We start from the raw sequence: 12,659 nt of genomic DNA, 5'->3' as shown, positions 1-12,659 counted from the left end.
GGTTCCCACTTTTGTGATTGTACATGATGTGGAGTTACCCTGGTTGTGCAAGGCTAGGAAAGTTATGACCAATCAATTATACTGTCTTTCCCTATTCCCCTTCCCCATTCCTTCCCTTTGTCTAATCCAATGGATTTCTATTCTTCCCCTCTCCACCCTCCCTTGTTGTGGGTTAGCATCCACAAATCAGAGAGAACATTCACCCTTTGGTTTTTTGGGACTGGCTTATTTCACTTAGCATGATATTCTCCAGTTACGTCCATTTACCAGCAAATGCTATAATTTCATTCTTCTTTATGGCTGAATAATTTTCCATCGTGTGTGTGTGTGTGTGTGTGTGTGTGTGTGTGTGTGTATCACATTTTCTTTATCCATTCATCCGTTGAAGGATATCTAGGTTGTTTCCATAGCTTGGCTATTGTGAGGTGAGCTGCTATAAACATGGATGTGGCTCAGTCACTGTAGTATTCTGTTTTTAAGTCCTTTGGGTATAGATTGAGGAGTAGGATAACTGGGTCAAATGGCGAGAATCCTGCTATCTTAACCACATTACTCTGCATACTTCTTATCTGGGCAGCAACTGAAGCTATCTGATTTATCACCTTTGCCCTATATTTTCAACCTGAGTAGTGTGAGCACTTATGATGATTACTATTGCATTTGTATTATAATGACTTACATTGTCTCACAGACCAGCTGCCATGCTGTAATCAATTATTCCTCTATCTAATTATCTTACTTTTAAACTTCAAATTTATATTCCTAATTGCTAGAAATGTGTATATAAATTAGATGACCAACACTAAATTCTACTTCAAAGAATTGCTCATTTTCCTTCTATTTTGCAACTGGGAATCACTATTTGTTCTTATAGATGTCCTCACCAAGAACTTTTGATTTTTTTCTCCTCTCTTGGGTTCCTTTGCCCCTTCCACCCCCTCTTCCTACACAATTTCCCTTTCAGTCTTTTCATTTTTAAATCTCATTCAGACACACACTTGTTCAAGCAAAATTTCAGCAGTTGCAGAAGTTCCAGGATCCTCACAAATTCCCAAATCCACAAGTACTCAAGTCCTTTATATAAAGTAGTATGGTGTTTGCATATAAACTATATACATCATCCTGTATACTTTAGATCATCTCTATTTATAATACCTAATAGAATATATGTGCTTTATAAATAATTGCTATACTCTATTATTCAGGGAATAATGTTAAGGAAAAGGTCTGTACATAATTCATACAGATGTAATTGTTTTCTCGAATATTTTTGATCTATAGTTAGTTTGGATATGGAATTCATTGATACAGAGGGCTGACTGTGTAGATCATTCAGAGTCTAGTCAGGAGACAGAAACCATTTGTTATTTGAACACAGAAAATGTTATATAAAGCATTGTTAATTAGGTAAAAGGTGATTAAATAGATGACCAAAAAAGTAAAGAGGGGAGGGGGCTAGGGAAGGAAAGATAGTGGAATGAGACAAACATCATCACCCTGTGTGCACATATGATTACATGAATGGTGTGAATCTATAACATGTACAACCATAGAAATGAAAAGTTGTACCCTATTTTTGTACAGTGAATCAAAATGCAGTCTGTAAAAATAAAAATAAATTTTTTTAAAAAAATAAAGAACTTAAGTATATCATAGAGGTAAAAACTGAAAGAAGCAACTATCATCCATAGGGCTAGAGAACAGGAAAAAAGTATGTAAGTAATAAAATTTAGAAACTTAGAGGAGGGGCCTTGTGGAATTGGCCCTCGGACCTCTGAGGACGCATGGTTCCTTAGTGCTGGAGTTTTGGCAGTGGCAGAGGTACAGTCGACTCATAAAGATGCTTCTTCAAAGGTTGGAAAAACTGCCAGCTGTATTCAGCTGCTTCTGAGGACAGACAGCGCTGCTGCAGTGATGCACCTTTGCTGGGGTGACATTCATGGAACATGAGCAAGCCCACATGAAGCCAACAGCTGGTGGTCAGTTCTGCAGGACCAACTAGCAAAGCTAGCATGTAGTGTGCAGCTCCTACCCCTGCATCACAAAGGTATGGAAGGCTAGGGTTGGAGCGCAGATAAATAACTTCATGATGACACATCATCTTTTATTTATCTTACCTCTGCAGATTAATCTACCATGTCCTGATAACTCTACCTTTAAAATGAATTTCAAGTTTGTCTATTTTTCTTTGTTTGTGTTACTATCTTTTAAGTCCAACTAAGCTTCTTTCCACTGGTCTACTCTATTAATTCCCTAACTAGGCTTTGAGTCCAGTCTTTTCTTTTTTTGAGAGCCCAATATTTAACCATACTTTATTTTTTAAAAAGTATAAAATTGACATGAGAAGTTTTTTTTTTTAAAGTATATCATCTAAAAGCAAAGAAATATGAACCAGATAATGAATGGTACAAACACAGCACTAAAGGAGTACTCAGTCACCACCCAGAAATCACTGTCGAAGTTATGAAATAGATTCTATTTGAGAAGTTACACATTCAGTTTCTTTCTGAACTAGCCCATCTGGCTTTTGCTTCCTTTGTAAGAAAAGAGCTAGGTCTTTACTACTACTGGGTCACAATATCACACATGATTTGGAGAACAAGGAAGGGGTATCCTCCCCTGTACCTGAACAAGAGAACAATTAGTATAAAAATGGCTCTGGCACTGTAACTCTTGAACATTGTCCCACACCTTGTTACTTGAATATTGTAGCTTCACATGATTTTAATACCATATCATCTCCATTCTCTTTATATACATTCTTTATATATATAGTAATAAAATTCCTTCATTCTAAAACAATACAGCTTGACCCTGAAAAGGCCCACATTAAATCTCTGCATTAGTAGTTCACTCATAGAGCTTTCTTCTTGATTCTCATGCCATACCATTAATTTTGTTATCTGTTTAAGTTACCTTTGAAGATTGACTTAAGGCTCTAGTTTAATGCAAATGTTTTAGTCATAGTAGAAATCTCTCCTGAGACTCAAACCACACTCCAGTGATTCTCTCCTTTGAAGCTGTTTCTCCTTGTTGGATGGATATAGGGTCTTGTTTAGGTAGTCCATAGAGATAAATGGAAACACATTTAAGAAGGTGAGTGTTATCTGTAATCCAAAGAACATCACTGAAACAGTGGTAGAAAGGGCAATGACTGCTGCTGCAGAAAAGCCGATGTTGTCTGTGTGTTGGCCACAGAAGTGTAGAGGCCTCTAACACTTACAGGAAACATAACAAACCAGACATAATATGCGTAACTATAGAAAAATCCTTTTTCTTTAATTTTAGCTTCATCTGATAAGTAAGCACCAATAATGTCACAGCAATTCACGATAAATACATACATTTGAATGTTTCTCACCCAAAGGGAAGTGTCTTTAAGTCTTTTAAGACTTTTTCAAAATACACTCTTGCAAATCCTGTGCACAATGTAGCAGTTGCTGTTGCACCAAACCCTAATAGTGGATTCTGTTCCACCACAACTTTTATAGCTTGGGCTGATTTCCACTGTACAAGCATGATTCACCACACAGCATAAAAACTGAAATACAGTATAATTTTCTGAGTGTCCACTTTAACATTAAAACAGTACATAAAGTCAGGGCTGGGGAGATAGCTCAGTCGGTAGAGTGCTTGCCTTGTAAGCACAAGGCCCTGGGTTCAATTCCCAGAACCCCCCACCCCCCCCCCCCCAAAAAAAAACAGTACATAAAGCAATACAGGGAATCTTCAAGTGGTAGTTGACCTGGTGTACTGCTACATCCATTTGCAAAGAGCTAGGAAAGCCATGTTGTTCTGAACAGCATACACTAACAATGGCACATTTAACTTTGTCATTTCTTTGGGGGTCCCCAAGACTTTTTCACTTAAAGATGCCTTGAATCTACCCAGACTACCAGTTTCTCGGGGCAGCCGTGTTGCTATGACAGCTCCATGAGAAACTCTTGATTCCAAACTTACCCTTGTATAGTTCATTCTCCACATGGCAACCAAAGTGATCTTTCCCAGATATATATCAAATTATGTTATGTCCCATCTAAACTGCCCGGCAACTTCTCTGTGTACTTAGAATAAAATTCAAAGTTCTTTACTTGGGCCTGTAGGCAATATGTGATTTAGTTCCTATGTCTACCTGATTTCCTATTTTTTATTCCTCACTGTTGTTTAAGCTTCAGCTCTACTGGGCTTATCACTATGAGTAGATATTACTCTGATTATAGCATATTTAGTGCTTTATTCTGTATATTGTGTGGGGTTTTCCTTGAATTGTAGCTGTATTTGTCTTGGAGATGTTCTTGGCCAACATTTATCTGTTGATGAATTGATTAACATAGGATTCATCCCCTATCCTTCCCCAACTTCTGCCACCTCCATGTCCTAATAGTCACAAGGATTTGTGAGGTTTGAGTTGGTGTATTTGTCTTGTATTTTTTTTTTCTTTCTGATTTATCCTTAGTGTCATGGCTTATTTCATATTCCCTATTATTTGTTTTCTGGCCTATTACTGCCATTTTTTAACTGGTTTCCCTTTCTTAAGTCTTTCCTATTCTAGCCTATCCTTGGCATTGCTACTAAAGAATAATTCTGAAACACAGTCTTATTTAAACTCTTTGGGCACTTCTGCATCTATCCATGGTCCTATCTGCCTGGAAAGACTTTCAAGGAATAATTGTAACTGGTTCACTTCTACCTCCCAAGTCTTGCACAAGTTCCTCTTTTGGGTCAGCTCTAACTTAGAACTCCATATGGAAGGAATTCTGGAACATAGAAACCCTGCTTAACAGATTGGACAACAGAATCCAGCACAACACCCCATGATTTGGCTCCATATGGAAGGAATTCTGGAACACAGAAACCCTGCTTAACAGATTGGACAACAGAATCCAGCACAACACCCCATGATTTGGCCCCACTGAAATGCTTGCTGTTACCTGAACATGCTGAGTGATTTCATGCCAATGCATTTGCAGTGTACATGCTGTGTCCTCTGCTTGCTGCTGTTGTTCTTCCCTGCTAAGCACACCACTTCTGCCTGTTCTTCATGACCCAACTTAGATGTTATCTCCTTGAAATCTACGCAACTTCCCAAGAGGTTGCCTACTCCTCCATGTGTTTATAGTTACCCTCTACCTAGCAGCTATCTATTTCTACCACATTTCTTTTTTACTTCCAAGTAGTTTGAGTACTGAGGGAAATGAAGGCTCTCTTAGGAAGTGATTTACATATGTATGATAAATATGAGTCCAGAATGGTTTCCCTGAAATAGGTTCTGTTGAAAGCAGTGCCCTCACCAAGTTTTTTGCCATTTTGGGATGATAGTAGGCAGTAGAAAGGTTATGATTAATGGCTTCTTTTATCTTGTGTTGATCATAACAGAATCAAAATACTATGTCTAGTCCCACTGTCTCATGAATCCATTGTTCTGCAGGTATAGATCAATGCAGAGGTGATGGAATTTTTAGTTTCCTTCTCTTCAACAGAGTTCTGCCTATGTCCAAAACAGAGTGTTTCTGAAGAAAAGTGTAAAACAACCTGCCTATTCAAGAATAGTAGGCAGTGGCAAATTTATTGTGTGGCTTGCTACAAAATAAATTATATGAATCACTGATTATCTGCAAAAAGTTGAGGTTGTAATTTAATTCTCTGAGGACAGAATGAGGGTCACTTTGTTTATCTTTTTCAGATTATAAGGCACTTGGCATCTTGAAGCGGCAGTTTCCTAACACATCACTAATTGGGCTGACTGCAACTGCAACAAATCATGTTTTGAAAGATGCTCAGAAAATTTTGTGTGTTGAAAAGTGTTTTACTTTTACAGCTTCTTTTAATCGTCCAAATCTTTACTATGAGGTTTGTAACTTTTGTCCATTTATTACTTTTGTGAAGAATTATAGCAGATAAATGATACTTTTTCATTGTGTGTTTTTATTTACATGAACAACAGTATAAAAATATAAAAGTTTTTAATATCAGGAGATAATCAGAAACAGATTCATTAATTGGTGCCTTATTCACATTATCTCTGGTGCTGCATAATTCTTTAGGTTAAATAGAAGACACTGCCTTTTTGGGTGATATTACCTTTTAAATAAAGTAAGTTTTATTTGTTAAGTTTGTGTACATTCTTTCTTGTACAAGGATGGAGAGAAAGGATGGAATGAGATCATGGACCTACATCTTTATGGAAATTAATTACTAAACAATAAAAGTATTAGAGAATGCTGAATTTAAGTCCTTTAGGTATAAACCAAGGAGTGGGATAGCTGGGTCAAATGGTGGTTTCATTCCAAGTTTTCTGAGGGCTCTCCATACTGCTTTCCAAGAAAATTAGGTATATATATTCAGTGAAATATTATTCAGCTTTAAAGATGGATGAAATCATGGCATTTGCCGGTAAATGGACAGAGTTGGAGAATATCATGCTAAGCAAAATAAGGCAATCCCAAAAAACTAAAGGCCAGATGTTTTCTTTGATATGTGGATGCTAATTCACAATAAACAGGGGTGGGCACTAAGGAAGAATAGAATTACTTTAGATTAGGTAGAGGAGAGTGAAGGGAGGGGAGGGGATATGGGGTTAGAAAGGACAGTAGAATGAAAGACATTATTACCTTATGTACACGTATGACTACATGACCAATGTGATTCTACAGCATGTACAGAGAGGTAAGAAATTATATATCAAAGTGCATAAATGCATTCTACTGTCATGTATAACTAATTAGAACACATTAAAATTTTTTTTTAATTAGAGATTTGCCCGTGTCCCCATTTAGATTTTATTTACTATATACTTGAAAATAACCCAGTTGCTCTTTCCCTTCTAACCCTTTTAAGAACAGAGTTAATCTTTCTTCTGAGTTTTAACTGAATAGTTATTTATATTAAGGTTTATGTTTTTATAAAAGTAGCATGAGAAAATAAAAAGGGCTTCATGTTTTGCTTCTCTGTCTCCCCACCTCTGGCAAATTAAAAAGTAAGAGTCAAGAAGAAAGTGTGGGAGGTGACAGATATGTCATATAGGTTATGAAACAAGTAAAAGAGTACTGGAAAATACTACTATGCTCATGAAAGAACTGTACTTCATATGGCTACTTGGATGGTACTGACTCATTAACTTTTTAATAAGGTAATTTTTTTCTAGGTTCGGCAAAAGCCCTCAAACACTGAAGATTTTATTGAGGATATTGTAAAGCTCATTAATGGGAGATACAAAGGGCAGTCAGGTAATATAAAAGCAAACCAACTTTGGAGACTGCAAAATACCTTTCAAAAAGTAATAGTACACTAGTAATTATGCTGATTAATTGCTAAATATATTAAGTATGTGGCAGAAGATACTTGAAAATGTTGTGATAAAATTAATTCATTTGGTGACCCTGGAAACATGCTATGATCTTTATTTATGTCACAGGTTATCAGTCAGAACTGCCTGACTTATGCTTATTAACACTTAATTGCTTTAGAATGGGCCTAATGACTATTAATTCAGGGGCGTAGACTTTAGATATTAAGTACTATATACAAAATAAAGGGTTAAGCACTGATGTCTAAAGGGTTATAAAATACAATATTTCAGCAAAGGATACATTAAAGAAATAAATAGTACATATTTAATAGTTTAAGCAGAGATGAAATTGAGAGTATGTACATATGCATTCCAGGATTGATGACTAGGCAAATGATATTGAGTCTGTGTAAAAGGAACATTTTAAAACCATTGTCTAGATTTTCAGGAAATGGTAATGGGTGTCCTGGGTAAAAGGAGTTCCAGGGTCAAGTAAGTTAGAGAAAGACTATGGTTATTTATCCTTCTTGGAGAGTTAAAGAGGGTTATGTAAGTACATTGGAAGCTCTGACCAGCCCTGAAGGTGGAGAAGCCTAATTTTAACTTTGTGGAATGTAGTGTTCCCCAAAATCATTTGCATGTGAAACTCACCCCCCCTCCACAGCACGCTTACTAACATGTTGTAGAGCTGTCGGACATCAGTTTGAGAAATACTGTGTAGTAGGAGATAAGGGTGGAGAGAGAAAAGAGGTAATGGGAACCAGAACTGGTAGCTCAGGGGGCTCATTTCTGCCTTAAAGCAAGTTGGTGATCAAATCTTGCATTATACCCAAAAGTCAGTACATTCTTAGGGCCTTGGAATTTTTTCTCTCTGTGTATTGTATTAATTAGTAGCTTGAGTGTGTGTTGAAAATGGTCTCTTAGGAAGGTACCATTCACGTATGTCTAATACCTAATCATATTTTATATTTTACTACAGGAATCATATATTGTTTTTCTCAGAAAGACTCTGAACAAGTAACAGTTAGTTTGCAGAATTTGGGAATTCATGCCGGTTCTTACCATGCCAACATGGAACCAGAAGATAAGACCAAGGTTCATACAAGATGGTCAGCCAATGAACTTCAGGTTAAGAATGTATTTTCAATAGTAGCCTAATTTACCTTAAAATATATAAACTTAACTGATAGAAATGTTAAAACATTTTAGGTAGTAGTGGCAACAGTTGCATTTGGAATGGGAATTGATAAACCAGATGTGAGGTTTGTTATTCATCATTCAATGAGCAAATCCATGGAGAATTATTACCAAGAGAGTGGACGTGCAGGTATGTAGAACTCACATCCAGAAGTTATTTTTGGAAGACTTTTTTAGAATTTACATCGTAGATGTTTAATAATTTTGTATTTTTAATCTTATTGGGTCTTTAGAATAGTTTTTTAGCAGACTTATACTTATTTTCATAGGAAGAAATGTTACTTATAGCCTATTGGGGTATTATGCATTGTTTATTATGTATACCAAGGTAATCTGATACTCATCATTGCCTCTTAAGTAGGTCACTAGCTAAGTTTTTTAACTTAATAGAGGTGATTGAGTTGGTGTCTTTAGTGATTTTTTAAAAACTTGAGAGTAGCTATTAAAAATAACTTCACATCTCTAAAATTTCTAGATGTAGTTTAAAACTCTGCCAGCCAATTTTACATACATATCATTTTTGCATGTTGTGTGTTTTTTAAATAAGTAATCTTGCAATCTCACAGATTTCTCAAACCACAGGTCGAGATGACATGAGAGCAGACTGCATTTTGTATTATGGCTTTGGAGATATATTCAGAATAAGTTCGATGGTGGTCATGGAAAATGTGGGACAACAGAAGCTTTATGAGATGGTGTCATACTGCCAAAACATAAGCAAGTAAGTCTTTTTTATAACTTGTTAAAGACAAGCATGATATTAAATTGTATTCATTTGAGTACTTATAAGTAAATTAGTGTTAACACCCATGTACAAGTCTATGAAAGCAGATGTTTGAAGGCAGGAACCAGCATATGAACCTCCTAATTATCTTCCTTAATCCAAAAAAAGATGCTTTATCTAAACTAATTGTTTAACTGAAGATTTTGCTACACACTGACAAGGAATTGAAGCTTTTTTCCTCTGGCAGCAGTGTACAGCTACATGCTGTAATAATTTTGAAAAGGTATATGGCCAGGCATGGTGGTGCATGCCTGTAATCCCAGTGGCTCAGGAGGCTGAAGCAGGAGGGATGAAGGTTCAAAGCCAGCCTCAGCAATTTAGCAAGGTTCTGAGCAATTTAGTGAGACCCTGTTGCAACATAAAAAATAAACAGGTCTGGGATGTGGCTCGGCAGTTAAGCACCCCTGGGTTCAATCCCTTGAACCAAAGAAGAAAAGGTGTGTGACAGGAATTCTGAGAGTGAAACTCAGTAACATGGGCCATTCTGTCACCCAATGTGCCAGTGAAATAATTGAGGGCAGGGTCATGTTTCTCATTATGAAATAAATGTAAATCTATTTAGGGTAGATTTGGTTAAACCATATAGTTTCCTGATGGCCTCTGGATCTTCATTCTCTTTGTACTTTTTTACTGCTCATCACTGAAGGGCTCAAAAATATTGAAATGGTGAACAATAAACTGACAGGGAAAAGAAGATAGCATTTTCTCTCAAATATATGCTACAGTAATCTAATTAAGAGAAATAAGGAAATGAAAATTTCTTTAAAGTTCCAGTAGACTTCCATGAAGTATTTTGGGGTTTAGAAAAAATACTGGTAATTTAAAATACAAATAACTACTTCTCTATCAAGAACATTCTCCCAGTAGCTTTAAAATACTCTCAAAAATCAAACGGGTAACTTCTTACACAGTTCAAGAACATAATGGAAAAAAATCATAAAATACATAGTGAGCACAATGGTCCCTCATTGATGGCTGAATTCTAATTACTGCAACTGGTGTCCTCCCTCACATGACAAAGGGAAATTTAAGTTGCTAATCAGTTAACTTTAAAATAGGGATTAGATTATATGGGTAGGCTCAGTGCAATTACAAGGGACCTTCAAAGAGGAAGAGGTAGGCACAGAAGTCAGATTGATGTGATATGAGAAGGACTCAACCCACTATTGCTGGCTTTGAAGATAGAGGAATGAAGGGGTCAGGCAGCCTCTAGAATCTGGACAAGCAAGGACACAGGTTCTCTCCTAGAGCTTCTAGAAGAAATGCAGCTCTGTTGACACTTTCATTTTGATCCAGTGAGACCCATTATAGATTTCTAATTTGTATAAATGGAAGAATAAATTTGTGTTATTATAAGCCACTAAATTGTGCCAATATTATGGTAGCAATAAGAAACGATGGAATATACAACTGAAGTAGTGATTCCTTTTTTCCCTTTATGTAAGATGGATACGTGCCAGAGTCATAATAAGGTTTAGAGGGAGGCACATCTCAGGACAGTGCAGATGCCTAAATCAATCACCATGCTTATGAATCAAAAAGGATCCTAAAGGAAGCATTTTTTAAAACTTTATTAGATCATTTAATAATCTTTATTTCTAAATTTGTTTGAAGATGTCGCCGTGTATTGATAGCTCAGCATTTCGATGAAGTATGGGATTCAGAAGCATGTAATAGAATGTGTGATAACTGCTGTAAAGACATTTGTAAGTATGTTTTTAAACCTTTATAGGCTAATGTATACAGCTAGGATTATGTGAGAGAAGTATTAGACCCCCAAGTGGATTTAAAAGATAAAACAATATATGGCTGGAATTTTTCAGATTCAAAAATAATGTCTTGAAATAGGTGAATACACACAGTATAGCAATTATAGGACACGTGAAATTTTTAAAAAATAAGGAAAAATTTGTTTCTTCTAAATAGAAATACTATTATATAAGAAAGGGCTAACCCTATGATAATCTCTACCACTTTATAGTCATTGTGAAGAAAATATAGTATAAAACAGATTTTAGTGAAATGGTGAACTAATTACTCAATAAAACTCTTAAGTTGTGTTTTTTTTCATTATGTATATATGTGTTGTTCCTGAAAAGCTAGACTAACTAGTTCTTTATACAAAGCCTTGTTGAGTTCTGATACCTTGGGTGGAAGTCACTACACTTTTAACTTTACAGCTAAAGAAAGTTATTTATGAATTTATTAGACTATCTTAGACTGACTAAGTTAACAAGAATCTGATATTTTAGAGGGCTAGCCTCTTAACAGTTGGCAGTATGTGTCCAGGACATTTTTGTCGTAGGAACCCATATTAGTTTTTAGAAATTGGCTTAATGAGCACCAATCAGACAAGTATGGAGAACAGACTCTCCTATAACATATACCTCTTAATAACTGCCTGGTGGATACTTTTTGCTTTCTAGAGTACCCACCAGCCTGCTGATAACCAAGCTATTTTCTTTACATCACCATAAATCCCACAAGGTGTTGGTCTAGTGATAGAGGCTTGAGGAACAGCCTCATCTTAATTTAGAGCACATTAAAAAATATTAGTATTTCGGGTGACTCACATTGATAACTAGTTTTTAAACCAGTTTGACCACTTAAGATAATCTATCCTTGCTTTCCTCTCTAAATCCCAATTACCTATAACCATGTCTCTTTCATTTTAGCATTTGAAAAGAAGAATATAACAGAGTACTGTAGAGATCTAATTAAGATCCTGAAACAGGCAGAAGAACTGAATGAAAAACTGACTCCACTGAAACTGATTGATTCTTGGATGGGAAAGGGTGCAGCAAAACTGAGAGTAGCAGGTGTGGTTGCTCCCGTACATCCTCGTGAAGACCTGGAGAAAATCATTGCACACCTTCTTCTACAGCAGTATCTTAAGTATATATAAACCCATTTATTGTCCTTTCATGTTATCTTTGTTTTTTAATTACAACAGAATAAATGGTTTTGTAGTTGAATGTGAACTAAAAATTCTATAGAGCCAGTAAACTCAAACCTTAGTTGACAATAAGTCAAAAAAGTGCAAAACTACTTTTTATAAAGATTATATTTGTGCTCTTATAGTGCACAAATTATTATTATTATGCTATGTAAGTATTTTTATAACAATTACAAACATTTTTATTATTTCGTGGCCATTTAAAATTATAGTTATTTCTTTTAAAAATTTCAGTTTGTTTTATGTGCTCCTATAAAGTTTTCTGATTGTTGGTCTTTATCTTCTGCAGAGAAGACTACAGTTTTACAGCTTATGCTACCATTTCATACTTGAAAATAGGACCTAAAGCTACTCTTCTGAACAGTGAAGCACATGTTATTACTATGCAAGTAAAGAAGCACACACTCAGCCATTTCAAGGTAACTGACTATTAT

The 12,659-nt window shown here is 35.8% G+C and overlaps 1 protein-coding gene and 1 non-coding gene across 3 annotated transcripts in view; one reads left to right on the top strand and one right to left on the bottom strand.

Annotated features, from left to right (window-relative positions):
• The window catches only part of Recql (RecQ like helicase), a 38,648-nt gene that overhangs the window by 22,904 nt on the left and 3,085 nt on the right, over positions 1-12,659 (top strand). For both annotated transcript variants that reach the window (XM_047548327.1, XM_047548328.1), the window contains exons 7-14: positions 5,684-5,850; positions 7,145-7,226; positions 8,268-8,416; positions 8,498-8,615; positions 9,068-9,206; positions 10,884-10,975; positions 11,945-12,164; positions 12,515-12,644. In XM_047548327.1, coding sequence (XP_047404283.1) covers positions 5,684-5,850; positions 7,145-7,226; positions 8,268-8,416; positions 8,498-8,615; positions 9,068-9,206; positions 10,884-10,975; positions 11,945-12,164; positions 12,515-12,644 — 1,097 coding nt within the window. The remainder of the gene's footprint in view (positions 1-5,683; positions 5,851-7,144; positions 7,227-8,267; positions 8,417-8,497; positions 8,616-9,067; positions 9,207-10,883; positions 10,976-11,944; positions 12,165-12,514; positions 12,645-12,659) is intronic.
• Positions 10,709-10,814, bottom strand: LOC124984156 (small nucleolar RNA U13). Its single transcript, XR_007108613.1, has one exon. It is a non-coding gene; the product is annotated as a small nucleolar RNA U13 (small nucleolar RNA).

This window comes from Sciurus carolinensis, chromosome 4, assembly GCF_902686445.1.
Source record: "Sciurus carolinensis chromosome 4, mSciCar1.2, whole genome shotgun sequence".
In the NCBI taxonomy this organism is placed as follows: Eukaryota; Metazoa; Chordata; class Mammalia; order Rodentia; family Sciuridae; genus Sciurus; species Sciurus carolinensis.
This window is presented reverse-complemented; position numbering and strand designations above follow the sequence as displayed.